The sequence below is a fragment of the Panthera tigris genome, chromosome E1 (assembly GCF_018350195.1).
Source record: "Panthera tigris isolate Pti1 chromosome E1, P.tigris_Pti1_mat1.1, whole genome shotgun sequence".
NCBI classification, from domain to species: domain Eukaryota; kingdom Metazoa; phylum Chordata; class Mammalia; order Carnivora; family Felidae; genus Panthera; species Panthera tigris.
This window is the reverse complement of record NC_056673.1, coordinates 42111433-42126653: the sequence shown is the minus strand read 5'-3', so window position 1 is coordinate 42126653 and position 15221 is coordinate 42111433. Positions and strand designations below refer to the sequence as shown.

Genomic DNA, 15221 nt, shown 5'->3' with positions numbered 1-15221 from the left:
GTGGGGGATGGGGGAGGAAGGGCTGTAAAACAGTTAGAATGGAGGCGTATGGATCAGTTAGTTCATGATTACCCCAAGCAGATAGGAATGGTGGCTCGGACTAGAATGGTGGTAGTGCAGATGTGAAGACTCAAGAGACATAGTTGAGAGGCAGAACCAACAGGACTTGGTGATAAACTACTCTCAGGAAAAGGGAGGAGTCATGGCTTTCAGCCATTAGCACCCACCCCCAGGGTGGCTTCACCCCCTTTCTGGCAATCCAAGAAACCATATGTATCCAGGGCTTATAGCCCTTTCCTCTGCCCACTGCTCAGCAAGTGAGTTCCAGTTTGATAAGAAAAGCTTTCCGGTGGTAGAGACTGAAAGGAAGAGGAAGAAGCTAGCCCATTCCTGCCTAGGAGGTGGTGGGAGAAGGAAGATGGCCAGAGCTGTGTGTCCACTTCATGCCCTCTGGCTTCTGGAGTGGGTGCAGCTGCTCTTGGGACCCGATGCTGTCCCTCCAGCCTGGGCCTTGAACCTGGACCCAGTGCAGCTCACCTTCTACACAGGCCCCAATGGCAGCCACTTTGGGTTTTCGCTGGACTTCTACAAGGACAGCCGTGGGAGGTGAGCCCGGGAGAAGTTTGGGTGTTGGGAGAGAGAAGGATTCTGTGCCCCCCTCACTACTTCTGTGAACCTCAAGCTCCCCATTTGTGATAGAGGTTGAGCAAAGCGATTTCTAGGCTCTATTCAGACTGAGTTCTTTTTAGGAATACTGGCAGAACTGGCTCAGGTAAGAGTGTCAGGGAGGGGCACCAAAGGGGAGATGGGCACCAAAACTACAGCAAGAACAAAGGCAAAATTTGATGCCTTAATTTTCCCCCCAAGGGTCAGTTGTATGACCTACTCCACCCTCACCCCTTAAAATACATTTATTAAATTGACTTGCAAAACCGCGAAATTGTCTACCCACTCCACCTTGCTTTTCTACTCTATCCACCCCCATCCCCATCAAAAGTATAGATATTTTGAAAAGAAACAATAGAGCATTAATGGTTGGAATTAATCAGCTGTAAAATCAGACTTCCAAGATTAGAGTCCTGGTTCCTTGTCTTTACAGTAACTACCCTGCACTAGTTACTTATTGGGTGTAGCAGATGCTGTGATGCTCACCTTCGGGGAGTGGGGATGGCAGATGGCCTTCAAGTATCTGCCTCTTGGGGAATTTTCTCTGCTGAAGAGTCACCTCCCCCCAAGTCAAGTCCCCTTTCCAATGTGGCCTATAACCAATGACTGATCATGAGGAGTGTGGAGCGGGGAGAGAGGTGTAAGGGTCCGATGTTCTCACCTCAACTTGGGATGGTTCTGAAGGGTCCTTGTAGCTCCAGAGCTCCCAAGGTGCTGGCCCGTGACTGTCACTGGACCTGAATCTGCATTTGACTCCTTTCTCTTCCCATTCTTGCTTCTTTCCCTTTGTTTCTACAGATATTGGCTTCATAGGTATTACTTAATAAACATCCTACGAGATGAAAGAAAAAAATTAATACCTTTTTTTTTTTAGTACTTGTTATGTGTTATTTGGCTGGCACCATGCAGAAATGTCCCTCATACATTTATTTCATTTACTTCTCCTGACATTGATTGGTAGGTATTGTCCCCAGTTTATACATGATAGAGCTATTATCTGAACCTAGATCTACTAAGGTCCTCAGCAATATCAGTACCTCACTTTAGAGGTGCCCAGTAGCCTCCCTAATTCTTCACCATTGAAACTACTTCTCAGGTCTTAAGCTCTTGGGGGCATGTAAATCCCTGGCTTTCGGTGTGGGGCATAGAGGTGGGGTATATGGAGTTCGGATGATGTGCAAAGTTTAGGATGTGTTTTTCAGAAAGGATAACAAACTCCTCATATTCAAATCAAACCAAACGGTTATAGTACCAGATTTACCTTTAACTCACTAGGTTACTTTAGACACGTGATTTCTCCCACTGGGAGGCAGTTTGGCCATAAAAGGTTGGGCTCCACGGTCTGTGATATCTCGTTGAGGAAAGATGACCCAGTGCCCTCCAAGGCACACAGCCCTTCCAGGTAGTGCTCTCAGCGCAGGTGACGGGGCGTGTGGTGCCCGGGAATCCGCGCCACACTCACCCAGCTTTCCATCGCAGCGTGGCCATCGTGGTGGGCGCCCCGAGGACCCGGGGCCGCAGCCAGGAGGAGACGGGCGGCGTGTTCCTGTGCCCCTGGAGGACCGAGGGCGGCCAGTGCACCTCGCTGCCCTTCGACCTCAGTGAGTCCTGCTCAAGGAGGCAGAGGGAGGGGTTACAGGGAGCGTGGACAGCCGAGCTTCAGCGCCCCATCCTTCTTGCGCCCTCCAGATGATGAGACCCGACACGTAGGCTCCCAAACCTTCCAAACTTTCAAGGCCGGGCAAGGACTGGGGGCGTCGGTCGTCAGCTGGAACAACAACATTGTGGTGGGCGCCGCGGAACGGGGCACAGAGAGCAGTCGTGGGCAGGGACATGTGGTGGGGGGGGGGGGGGGGGGAATCCGAATCCCGCCGGTTCCCCACTCTCCTGTGGCCCTGCTCCAGGCCTGCGCCCCCTGGCAGCACTGGAACGCCCTAGAAAAGACAGAGGAGGCTGAGAAGACGCCCGTAGGTGGCTGCTTCGTGGCTCAGCTCCAAACCGGCTACCGCGCGGAGTACTCGCCCTGTCGGGCTAACACCATGAGCCGGGGTTACGTGACAAAGTCCTTTAGTGAGTTCAGCTCTCCGTTTTGTCTCCGTTCCCTCACGGCCACCTAGCTCCCTCCTTCACCTGATACCTCCCAAGCGCCCTCCAAGCCCGGCTTTCAGTCCGGCATCCGGGTGGGCCCAACTCCTGGGCCCAGCTTCTAGCCCCGCCCCGCCTGGCTCAGACTCAAGGCCACGCCTCCATATTAACCCCGTGACCCCGCCCCTACCCCGCCCCAGGCGCCCACGCACAATTCTTGACCCGCCCCTTCGCTGACCCCTCCTCCTTGCCTTCTCTAGTCCAAGACAAGCGCTACTGCGAAGCGGGCTTCAGCTCCGCGGTCACTCAGGCGAGTAGGGAGCATAAGCGGCGTGGGGGCAGCTCCCAAACAGGGCCCCTCTCACCTCCAGGGTTCCCTTTCAGGCTGGAGAGCTGGTGCTTGGGGCCCCTGGCGGCTATTTTTTCTTAGGTACGTGCCCATCCGTACACCTCCCTCCCTCCTCTTGGCCTGGGGAGACCCCAGTCGTCACAGCCCCCACACCCGCTGTCCCTCGCGCCCTAGGTCTCCTGGCGCGAGCTCCTATTGCCGAAATCGTCTCGAGTTACCGCCCAGGCACCCTCTTGTGGAACGTGCCCACCCAGCGCTTCTCCGCAGACTACACCAACCCAGTGTACTTCGACGGCTACCGGGGTAACCCTGGCCCCTCCCTTCTAGACTTCTCATCCCTCTAAGTATCACCGCCCCCTCCGCCGGTCAGGTCCTGCCCCTGCGGGAGCGCCCTCAGACCAACCCCCCTGGCCAACTCCAACCCCAGAGGCATCGAAGGCGCCTCCACTCTCTGCTCCCACAGTTTTCCCGCCGACCGCCCAACTCCCATATGCCCCACCTTGCCTTCCCCGCCCTGGATTCGCTGGGGCGCCTAGGGCAGGTCTTGGCCTCTCGATGGCCTCAGTTTTCCCATCTACGCGATGCAGGGTTTGGGTCTCTGGGTCCCCTTCTTCCTCGCCCTTGGCCTCTCTCCCTGCTTCACCCTCCCAGAAAGAATAATTCGTGTCGTGTCTTCAGGGTACTCGGTGGCCGTGGGCGAGTTCGACGGGGATATCAACACTACAGGCAAGAAATCCATTTAGGGGCAAAGGTTGGGGAGCCCAGCCCGGGGAGGAGCACCTCCACTCCCCGCCACGAAATCTCCCCTGGGTGGCAGAATGGCGGGCGGGAGGTGGGTAGGTTGGAAGGACCTCATTAACTGGGGTCCGGCTTTCCCTAGAGTATGTCTTAGGCGCCCCCACCTGGAGCTGGACCCTGGGAGCGGTGAGTGCCCCCTGTCCCGCCACCGGGCATCCCAAAGCTCTCGGCCCCATTCCTCAGCCTCACAAGCCCCCTACGCCCCCCCTGCCCTTTCTGCCCTGGAGCGGGAGCAAGAATGATGAGCGCCTGGGCGTTGTCCGTGCAGGTGGAAATTTTGAACTCGGACCACCAGACGCTGCACCGGCTGCACGGAGAGCAGGTGGAAACCGGTCCCGGTGGGGGGTGGCGGACGCTGGGGAACTGGAACCCTAGAATATTCCGCGGAGCGTGGAGGGCAGTGTTAAGAGAAGGTGCCGGCCTGGGGGCAGGAATTAAGTAAGCCTCGTCTTCCTGCAGGTGGCTTCGTATTTCGGGCACTCGGTGGCCGTCACTGATGTCAACGGGGACGGGTGAGGGGCGCCCCATCCCTACGGACTTGAGTCCCCTATTACCAGAGAGGTTGATTGCTCTCGGTCCCCTCCTTTCCTCACCCGTTCCCATGTGACCACCGAGGGGCGCGGAAGGGCGAGAATGAGCGAGATTTGGCCCAGGCCCGCAGCATCCCTCTCACCCACCCCCCACGGAACCGCCCGTCTGGCCTGCAGGAGGCACGACCTGCTGGTGGGCGCGCCACTGTACATGGAGAGCCGCGCTGACCGCAAACTGGCCGAGGTGGGGCGTGTGTACTTGTTCCTGCAGCCTCGCGGTCACCACCCACTGGGCGCCCCCAGCGTTCTGCTGACGGGCACACAGCTCTACGGGAGATTCGGCTCCGCCATCGCGCCTCTGGGCGACCTCGACCGGGATGGCTACAATGGTAAGGGAAGAAAGGTGCCCCACTTGCTGCAGAGGGGTTAACAGCCACAACAAAGACTGTGGGTTTAAGAGTTGAAAGAGATCAATTAGGATTTGTTTGCATTGGTCTAGGCAAGAGATGGTGAGCACTTGGGTGTGGATTTCGGCAGTGGAGTTAGAGACAGGGGTGACTTCACAGATATCCAGAACCTGGACTATTGGGACTTGATGGGTGACTGGATGTGGAGCTAAGAGAGAGCGAGTCATTGGTGGAGAGGGGTATTGGTGCCTTCACTGCCTGTAACTCAGGCCAAGCAGCAGGTCTGGGAAGGTGAAGTGGGAGGCAGAGATCAGCAGCTCAGCGCTGGGCCTGTTTGACCTTGAAGGGCTTGGGAGCAGTAGGCAGACTTCCAGAGAACAGTTGGGTTCCCCATTCCCACCAGAGCGGTCTGAGTGAGAGACAGAGGCCTGGGGAGGCTGGATGAGGTCCTGGGCACCTGTGAAGTGAGAAGAGGCAGAGGACAAAGCCCTGGGGAGCAAGAGCATTTAGGGGACTCCCAGATGAAGTGAGTCTGGAAAGGAGACAAAGGAGTGTCCAGAGAAGTAGTAGATCCAGGAGATTGGATGGCCCAGAACTCAAAGGAAGAGAGCCCTTTGAGCAGGAGGAAGGGGATCGGTGATTTCAGATGCTGCTGAAAGGCATACTTAGATGGAGCTGGAGAAGTATCCATGGACTTTAGCAAGAAGGTCATTGGTGACAGCAGTAAGAACTGATTCAGGGCCGGGTAGAGACAAAAGTCAGAATGCCAGGGGGCAAGGGATGAGTGGAAGTGAAGAATTGGAAGCAGCCAGTGTAGACAGCTCTTTCAGTTTGTGAAAGGAAAAGAAAGAAAGAGAGAGAAAGAAAGAAAGAAAGAAAGAAAGAAAGAAAGAAAGAAAGAAAAGAAAAGAAAAGAAAAAAGAAAAGAAAAGAAAAGAAAAGAAAAGAAAAGAAAAGAAAAGAAAAGAAAAAGGAGAGTCCTGAAAGGAGATGAGGGTCAAGGGAAGGCTATTTTAATTTCAAAGCATATGGAGTAGGTTGAATGTGGAGGGAATGATATTGTGGGGACACAGGGTGGGGAGGGAAGTGAGCTGGAGGAGGGTCCCTATGATGGGCCACAGAGAAGACCAGGCTGAGATGTTTAGCCTGGTGGCAGGGTAAAGGAAGCCAGAAAAGCGGGTTTGGACTGATAGCACAACAGTTGGGCTGCTTCTCTTTGTGAAGGAAGTGGGGGGCTGGGAACTTGACAGAATGAAGAAGGTTTGAAATAGGCGCTGAGCAAAGTGGGGGAGGGGGCTGAGCAGTGCCCCCTCGGAACAGTTGGGCAGTACCTCCATCTCCACCTTCCTGGTGGTCAGGAATCCCTGGGGCCCAATCTGGTGAGGTCTGGCCAGGTTTGCTGAGGACTGGCAGTGGGGCAAGATGGCTGAGGATATGACAAGGGTGATCGAATGGTCGGAAGGAAGTAAAGAAAGGAAGGTGCTAAAGATCAAGAGAGAATGGACGCCCAGAGTCTGGGCATGAGACTGTGGTCAGAGCGGTCTTATATGGATGAATTCTGTGTAACTCAATCAGAAAAATCAACAGAAAAAAAAAAAAAAGAAAGAAAAATGAATAGGTTTTTTAAAGTTTATTTATTGTGAGACAGAGAAAGCATGGGAGGGAAAGAGAGGGAGAGAGTGAGGGAGAGCGTGAAGGGGGAGGGGCAGAGAGAGAGAGTGTGTGTGTGAGAGAGAGAGAGAGAGAGAGAGAGAGAGAGAGAGAGAATCCCAAGCAGGCTCTGCACTTTCAGCGCAAAGCCTGATGGTAGGCTCGAACTCACAAATCATGAGATCATGACCTGAGCACAAGTAGGACCCACTGAGCCACCGGGGCACCCCAATCAGTAGATTTTTAAAAGAAAAAAAAGAGCTGCATAGAAAACAAAGTCAGAAGACAAAGGAAAGACAGTTACAACATATATAAAAGATCTTAATTCTTGTCACATGTAAATAACTCCTACAAATTAATAAGATTATGATGATTAACAAATACATCTTCAAGAATGATCTTACAAGTGCTTAGTGATGACAAGCCCATAGTGTGGCTCTGAGTTTGCATGGTGGAATTGAAATGGGGTGAAGGTCCCTAGGGGAAGAGGGAGCCATTTCTTCATTGGTCTTGATTATTTACTCTTCTGGGACTCAGTTTTTCCATCTAAAATTAGAATAATAATGCCTGGGGTGCCTGGGTGGCTTGGTTAGTTAAGCATCCAACTCCTGATTCTGGCTCAGGTCATGATCCCATGATTCGTGGGTTCAAGCCCCCCATCAGGCTGTGTGCTGACAGCTCGGAGCCTGCTTGGGATTCTCTCTCTCCCTCTCTTTCTGCCCCTCCCCTGCTTGTTTGTGCTCTTTCTCTCCCTCTCAAAATAAATAAATAAACCTAAAAAAAAAAAAAAGTAATTTCTCATAGTCTTTAAAAAATAATGGGAATAGCAATGCCTAATTCAGGATTAAATGAAATCATGTCAATAAATTTTCTCAATAGCTATCAAAGGCTGCTACTGTGTTTATAATAATCCTAGTTGATGGGTCTCTTTTGTACTCACTCATAAACTCCTTGGAGGGGCAGGACAACTGCTTCCTTGCACCAGACTTTTGTATCCCTCTCACGGTCTCCTGCCCTCTGCCCAGAGAAGGAGCTCAGGGCTGCCTGGATAAGAAACAAAAATTGGAGAAAATTGTAACAAACAGCCCCTCCCTTTCTTCCAGATGTTGCAGTGGCCGCCCCCTACGGGGGTCCCAGTGGTCGGGGCCAAGTGCTGGTGTTCCTGGGTCAGAGTGAGGGGCTTAGCTCACGCCCCTCCCAGGTCCTGGACAGCCCCTTCCCCACAGGCTCTGGCTTCGGCTTCTCCCTGCGAGGTGCCACAGACATCGATGACAACGGATACCCAGGTGCCCCTGGAATGCCTCCGGCTAGCCAGGAAGGGCCCTTGGGCATTAGCTGGAGATGCTGAAAAATACAGTCAGGGGCCTCTGCCCCACTGAGCGTCTGACCCCTCTGTGGGGCTGGGAGGCCAGGGGAGGCCAGGCCAGGCCAGGCCAAAACTCAGTGGAGGCAGTGGTGTGGGAAACTCTGGGAAAGAGGTGATGAGCACCCTTGCCCCCTCTAACTGCTGATTCTGACCCCTCCAATATCTATAGACCTACTGGTAGGAGCTTATGGGGCTAACCAGGTGGCTGTGTACAGGTGAGTGCTGGCTCTAGGGGCGTGGTGGCGGAGGGCCCACACCATCAGAGGATATCAGTTCAGGAGGGGATAATGGCAAGCATGCCCCCATCCCACCAGAGCTCAGCCAGTGGTGATGGCCAATGTGCAGCTGCTGGTGCAAGATTCACTGAATCCTGCTGTGAAGAACTGTGTCCTGCCCCAGACCCAGACACCAGTGAGCTGGTGAGGAGACGGAGGGCAGGGCCCAGGCAAGGTGTGGGACCTTGAGGGATCCTAGCCCCTGAGCCCAACTCACATCTTTGCAGCTTTAACATCCAGATGTGTGTAGGAGTCACTGGGCACAGCATTCCTCAGAAGCTGCGTGAGTGTCGTGGTGGGGACAGGAGGGAGGTGGTCCTGGGCTCCCCTGGAGGCTGGCCAGGGAGACTCTGACCCTCCCCGCTCGCCCTGCCAGCCCTACATGCTGAGCTGCAGCTGGACCGGCAGAAGCCTCGCCAGGGCCGGCGGGTGCTACTGCTGAATTCTCAACAGGCGGGCACCACCCTGCATCTGGACCTGGGCGGGAGGCACAGCCCCATCTGCCACTCCACCATGGTCTTCCTCCGGGTACGCCAGGCTGGGGATGGGCCGGGCTGGGTGCGCCAGCCTGTCCGTCCAGTCCCAGGGCACGGGCTGAGCGCTGTGGGTACGGGGGTGGTCAGTGGGACACGTATAGCAGGGTGCACAGTCTGACTCTTGTCCCCTCCCTAGGATGAGGCTGACTTCCGGGACAAGCTGAGCCCCATCGTACTCAGCTTCAATGTGTCCCTGCAGCCCGAGAAGGACGGAATAGCCCCCGAGCTCGTGCTTCATGGGGACACCCATGTCCAGAAGCAGGTGGGGGTGGGCGGAAGCAGGCAAGGGAGGTGCAGGACCCCTGCTCAGGGTTAGGGTTAGTGTCGAAGTCATAATGTGAACCCCGCAATCTTGACGTCACCTCTCATCTGTGCTGTCACGCCAAACCCTAATGAAAAACCTCCAAATCTCAAAATTCCCTACACCCTGACACAGGTCCCAAGTGTTGTTGATGTTACCTCTAAACACTGACAAACGCATGAACCTTGATGTCACCATCCTGACATCGTCCCAAACCCTGATGCAAATCCCCAAGCCCTGACGTCAGCTCCAAACTCCTTTTCATTCTTGGACCTAATTCCCTAAGTTCCGATGTGACCCTCAAACTTCCCCCACCCCCAGCTCACCCACACATCTTGACATGCCTCTTTTAGACCCGCATCATCCTGGACTGCGGAGAGGATGATCTGTGTGTCCCCCAGCTCCTGCTCACCGCCAACGTGTGAGGAGGCCGTCTGCCCCGTGACACCCCTTCGCCCCCCCGGGGGGGCCTGATACTCTGTCCTCACCCCTTCCCAGATCCTGGGCCTGGACCTAGCTTCCTCTGCTTTTTTTTTTTTTTTTTGTAACTCCTTTGTCCTCACAGGACGGGCTCCCCACTCCTCATTGGAGCCGACAATGTGCTGGAGCTACAGATGGATGCAGTCAATGAGGGAGAGGGGGCCTACGAGGCCGAGCTGGTTGTGCACCTGCCCCCAGGTACCCACTACATGAGGGCCACCGGCAACACTGAGGTGAGGCCCCACCCAGGGGCATTGCTGGGGACCTGGGAGGTGCAAGAGCCTTGACTCTCATTTTCCACCTGAGAACGCCCCCCCCCCCCATTTCTCTTATGCATTGCTGTAAAACTGATTTTTTTTATGCTAATGGCATAAAATCCAAGGGCTCTATTATAAAACCCAAACCCCAAATGGCTCAGGTACGAAATGTTAGCAGAAACTTCTGTTAACATTTGGTGGATTTCCTTTCAGTCTTTTTTCTTAGCCTCCACAGACACTTAACATGGGCATGTATTTATTTTTTATCTTGTTGATGTAGTTTCTAACAATGGAAGCATCCTGTATGTAATGTTTTTGTATTTTTATTTCCCAAAATTTCATTAAAAATAATAAGTTGCCCAGGGTGCCTGGCTCATTCAGTTAAGCGACCAACTCTTGATTTGCGCTCAGGTCATGATCTCATGGTTCATGAGTTTGAGCCCTGCATCAGGCTCTATGCTGACTGTGCAGAGCCTGCTTGTGATTCTCTTTCTTCCTCTCTCTCTCTCTCTCTCTCTCTCTCTCAAAAATAAAATAAGTAAACTTAAAAAAAAAAATGATAAGGCGCGGGGCGCCTGGGTGGCTCAGTCGGATAGGTGTCTGACTTCGGCTCGGGTCATGATGTCATGGTTCGTGAGTTCGAGCCCCGCATCAGGCTCTGTGCTGACAGCTTAGAGCCTGAAGCCAGCTTCAGATTCTGTGTCTCACTCTCTCTGTCCTTCCCTCACTTGTGCTCTCTCTTTCTCTCTCTCAAAAGTAAATAAACATTAATAAAATTAAAAAAAAAATGATCAGGTGCTACTGTGAGACACAAGGAAGAACGTGACAGTCCCTCAGACTCCCACCCCAAGGCACCCCTCTCTGCACCCTTGCACACAAGTCTCTTCCAGACTTTCCAAGGGAGCTTAAATATATATGGGATGCTCTGCAACCATCTTCTTTCTTGAAACTGCCTTCCTGAAGGGCTTTGAGAGACTCATCTGTAACCAGAAGAAGGAGAATGAGACCAAGGTGGTGCTGTGTGAGCTGGGCAACCCGATGAAGACAAATGCCCAGGTGAGGCACGAGTCGTGGGTGCTGGGTCTGCTCCACCAGAGGCTCATACACAGCCGAGCTTTAGGGGCTGGCTTTGGAATCATATAGCCCCGGGCTGGAATCCTGGGCCTCACACTCCCTGCGTTCTTGGGTGAGTGACTTTCCCTCTCTGAGTGGGCTTCTGAGATAACGCTGGTGACTTGGAGGATGGAAACTGGAGGCCGCATTCAGGACAAGGCTGCCCAGAGTGGGCATTTGGGCCGTGACTTTGGCCCTCCCTCTCTCTCAGATAGGAATCACGATGTTGGTGAGCGTGGGGGACCTGGAAGAGGCTGGGGAGCGTGTGTCCTTCTGGCTGCAGATCAGAAGGTATGGGCAGGGGAGCATTCCTACCCACCACCCTTCCCCTATCTGATCCCGATGCAGAGACCCTGAGATGCTCTCCTTCCAGAAGGGTCCTCTGGGATGCCTGCTCTTCAGACGTCCTTGTTCCCTTTCTTCCCCCAGAGGCTTGTTTCTGAGTCTTGGAGCCCTAGAGGAAGTTCTTACCCAGGTCTAGCTTCAGTGTGGCACGCTGCCTGTGGAGTTAGCGCTTCCTGAAGCTTCTGAAATTCTGGCCCCGTCCAGAGAGTTCGGATGTTCACTGGGCTGGTGTCCCTGACATGCTTCTCCTGTCCCCTCCCCTCCAGCAAGAATAGCCAGAATCCCAACAGCGAGGCTGTGCTGCTGGACGTACCAGTCCGGGCAAAGGCCCACATAGAACTGCAAGGGTGAGACCAGGGGTGGATCGGGGAGATGGCGGGCAGGACCCGAAGGTTCAGAGGGCCTGGGGGGAAGCCCTACAGGCAAGTCAGGCGCTCAGGCTCACCCCCGGGGGCTTGGGCCCCTGCAGGAACTCCTTTCCAGCCTCCTTGCTGATGGTGGCGGAAGAAGGCAACGGGGAGAACAGCTCGGACAGCTGGGGCCCCAAAGTTGAGCACACCTATGAGGTACCAAGGACCACCTGGGGCCCAGGCTGGGGTGGGGGGTACCCAGGAGCTACGCACTCACTAGGTGCCGAGCTACCTAACGTCTGCCGTCACCACCCACCAGCTCCATAACAATGGCCCCAGCACTGTAAGTGGCCTCCACCTCAGCCTTAGCTTTCCCAGCCAGTCCCAGCCCTCTGACCTGCTCTACATCTTGGATATACAGCCTCAGGGGGGGCTTCGATGCTCCCCACAGCCGGCTCCTAACCCCCTCAAGGTGAGAGCCTGGGGGGAAGAAACAGCCGTGGGTGAGGCCTCAGCCCAGCAGCCAGGGCCCCTCTGGGAGGGTGGGGAGATGATCGGTGCTCGGGACCGACTGACGGCTCTTTGCCTCCCCAGCTGGACTGGGGGCTGCCTACCCCCAGCCCTTCCCCCATTTACACGGGGCATCACAAGCGGGACCGCAGACAGGCCCTCCTGCCAGGGTCCAACCAGCCCTCCAGGCTTCAGGATCCAGTTCGCGTGGTGAGCAAGCTCTGTGGTCTGCAGCTGGGGCTTCTTCCCTGGGGCCCAGGGGACAGAGGCTCTGGGAAGCAGGGACAGCGGTTGGCAGTGTGATGTGGGCCTTGGGTGTGCCACCTTGGTCCCACGGAACACTCCAAATGAATATGAAGGGTTGAGCTGGTCTTGTGTCTGGGCCGGGTGGGAATATTTGAATTTTCAAAGGTTCCCGGTACATTAAAGAAAATGGAGAAATGCCAAAGCAGAGTTACAAAAATTCTGGGTATTGAACACTATATGATGACCCACTTCTTCTCGGCCCTTCCTCGCATTTCTGGAACGATGTGAGCAACCCCATTTAGAGACAACGTCAGACGCTTGAATCTGAGGCCCTTCCTGAGAGGGAGCCTGGAGCTCCCTGCCCCCCTGCCCCTCTCTGTTGTTGGGTCCTTGGGGTGAGGGGTCAGAGGGGCTGGGAGCTAATGACTCATCCCCTTAGAGCTGCGACTCAGTGCCCTGTACAGTGGTGCAGTGTGAGCTACAAGAGATGGCACGAGGGCAGAGGGCCATGGTCACGGTGCTGGCCTTCCTGTGGCTGCCCAGCCTCCAGCAGGTGGGGGCAGATGCTGGAGGGCGGGGCTTTCTGGCGGCGGGGACCAAGTTTGTTCTGGGGAGAGATAGGGCATGGGGGGGGGTGGTGAAGAGAGAGGGAAGGCAAGGCTTATTTTCGAGGAGCCAGGCGTAGGCCAAGGGCAGGACTCCAAGGTAGCGGGGAGGCTGGGGCCAGGACTCCTACAACCAACAGACTCATGTAAACGGCTTTCACCCCCACCCCATTCAGAGGCCACTGGATCAGTTCGTGCTAAAGTCAAAAGCTTGGTTCAACGTCTCCTCCCTTCCTTACTCTGTGCCCGCCCTCAGCCTGCCCAGTGGAGAATTTGCGGTGAGTATAGACCCATGGTGGCAGGGGACAGGAGCCCTGCAGGACCCACTGTCTTCCCAAGTGTCTGCACCTTGCAGGATGGGGGCGGGACACCCCTGGGTCCGAGGAGCGGCACAGGTAGGTGGCTGGCTCAGAGATGCGCATCCCACAAGTTTGAGTCTTTGGGAAAGACAGGTGTCAGGGTGACTGAGAAAACACATGGGTTTGCCCTCAGGTCGAGACGCAGCTGCTTCGTGTCTTGGAGGAGAGAGACATTCCAATCTGGTGGGTGCTGTTAGGCGTATTGGGCGGCCTGCTGTTGCTCACGGTCCTGGTCCTGGCCATGTGGAAGGTAAGTCCTGAAGGGAGAGTGGGGTCCCCAGGAGGGCACACAGTTGGCCCTGCCCTACCTCACAGGGAGGCAGAGAGAGATGGTGACTTCGGGTCCATTCACATCTCTACCATTAGAGTCTCATTCTCCAGAGGACCTCTTCCAGGGCACAGACCTCTGGAAGAGGTGGCCCCTGAAATCCCAAGGCCTTTTCAGTCTGTTCCCCTCTGACAGGAAGAGTCACAGGGAGTGAGTCCTGCCTTCAGGAATTCCCTGGCTGCTGAGGAAGACAGGGCTCACCTCCTCCTGACTCTGTCCTTCCCCCTGACTGAGGTGGGAGACCCGGGAGGCCCTGGTGGGTCACTTCCTCCTCTGTGCCAGGAGGGCTGTTCTCAAACTCGCTCAAGTGTTCAAGCTCTGGGAAGCCATGGTACTTTTAGGGAAAATCATGCATTAAGACTTAAAATCATCAAATACATATTGTGTGCTAGAGTCACAGAGAGATACACAATCGCCAATATTTAAGAAAAAGTCAAGAGTGGGGGTGCTTGGGTGGCTCAGTCAGTTGAGTGTCTGACTCTTGATTTCGGCTCAGGTCATGAGGTCACAGTTTGTGGGAATGAGCCCCATGTCAGGCTCTGAGCTAACAGCGCAGAGCCTTCTTGAGATTCTCTCTCTCTCTCTCTCTCTGCCTGCCCCCCTCAAAATAAATAAATAAACGTTAAAAGAAAGGATAAAACGTCAAGGGAAAAAAAACAAAAAAGCAACTCGTTACGTGTATTCTCTCTGAGTGGGGACGGCGGCCATCTGTGTTGGCAGTGGGATCCGATTCTGTGCTGGTCCAGGGAAGGACCTCGTGCCTGGCTGCTTTCTAGAATTCTTCCTCAACTGCTGCTCTGGGGCCCACCCATCATCTTTACACCCTGTCCCCGGCCCTTGTGCGCCCCCAGGTTGGCTTCTTCAAGCGTGTTCGGCCACCACTAGAAGAAGATGAAGAGGAGGAGTGAAGGGGCAGCGTCGCTGTGTCCTGGGAGTGTCCTGGGAGGAAGGCGGCAGGCGTGCCCGCCCCTCCCCTTCTTCAGGGTGCACCCCCAGCTCTATGGGTTGGAGCTGTCCCCTAGACACCCGATATTCTCCCCTCCAGTGAGAGCTGGCTACTCCCTTCCCCGCTGGCAAATAAAGAGGCTGAGCCCCAACCCCCAGCACGCTGTCTCCTCTTGGCTCAGTGAAGAGAAGGGCACCGGGCATGAGGTGATGTTTGGAGTGAGGGGCCGGGGCTGGCAGAAGGGTGAGTGGAGAGTGTCTCTGCCAGGCAAAGGTGGCATATTATCATCTTTGGGGAATGCCTGGAAGTGGAGAGTGGGGTGGAACAGGGGAGAAAGGGTGACAGAGCTTCTAGGTGATACTGGAGAAAGATGGGATGTCTGAGGGTGGCTGGGTGGCGTGGAGATTGGGGGCATCGGAGAAGGCAGGCTGGTCTCTGGTGGACAGCTTTAAACAGTATTTTTTTTTTTTTTTGAGGGATAAGCCTCAAGTTGACCTGAGATTGGGAACATAACATGCTCTTCCCACTCCTGTTAAAAGAAAAAGAAAAAGAAAAGAAAAGAAAAGAAAAGAAAAGAAAAGAAAAGAAAAGAAAAGAAAAGAAAGCCTTTAAAGCCATGTTCAGATTGAGGAGGGGCAGGGGGAGGCTGCCTAAACCCTCAGCCTGAGGAAGGCAGCATCACACCAGGGAGAGGAGAGCAGGCATTGCTGTCCAGCTAC

The 15221-nt window shown here is 54.7% G+C and overlaps 1 protein-coding gene across 1 annotated transcript; it reads left to right on the top strand.

Annotated features, from left to right (window-relative positions):
- Positions 1 to 326: 326 nt before the first annotated feature.
- ITGA2B (integrin subunit alpha 2b) lies at positions 327 to 14659 on the top strand. Its single transcript, XM_007093811.3, has 30 exons — positions 327 to 606; positions 2146 to 2267; positions 2356 to 2453; positions 2571 to 2736; positions 3012 to 3061; positions 3136 to 3181; positions 3275 to 3403; positions 3779 to 3826; positions 3981 to 4024; positions 4167 to 4220; positions 4358 to 4410; positions 4606 to 4817; positions 7589 to 7771; positions 8021 to 8066; positions 8166 to 8270; positions 8354 to 8409; positions 8503 to 8654; positions 8799 to 8924; positions 9317 to 9384; positions 9529 to 9676; positions 10664 to 10756; positions 11025 to 11104; positions 11425 to 11505; positions 11628 to 11724; positions 11828 to 11980; positions 12103 to 12228; positions 12704 to 12817; positions 13046 to 13147; positions 13362 to 13478; positions 14408 to 14659. Exons 1-30 carry the CDS (start codon positions 419 to 421, stop codon positions 14462 to 14464), a joined length of 3114 nt encoding a protein of 1037 aa, XP_007093873.2. The 5' UTR covers positions 327 to 418; the 3' UTR covers positions 14465 to 14659.
- The last annotated feature ends 562 nt before the right edge of the window (positions 14660 to 15221 follow it).

Bases quoted from the DNA above. Each gene is read 5' to 3' on its own strand.
- ITGA2B (XM_007093811.3), top strand. From the start codon at position 419: ATGGCCAGAGCTGTGTGTCCACTTCATGCCCTCTGGCTTCTGGAGTGG. The intron at 11,105-11,424 runs GTATGGGCAGGG...CCTCCCCTCCAG, and splicing joins TTCTGGCTGCAGATCAGAAG to CAAGAATAGCCAGAATCCCA. The intron at 13,148-13,361 runs GTGAGTATAGAC...GTTTGCCCTCAG, and splicing joins TGCCCAGTGGAGAATTTGCG to GTCGAGACGCAGCTGCTTCG.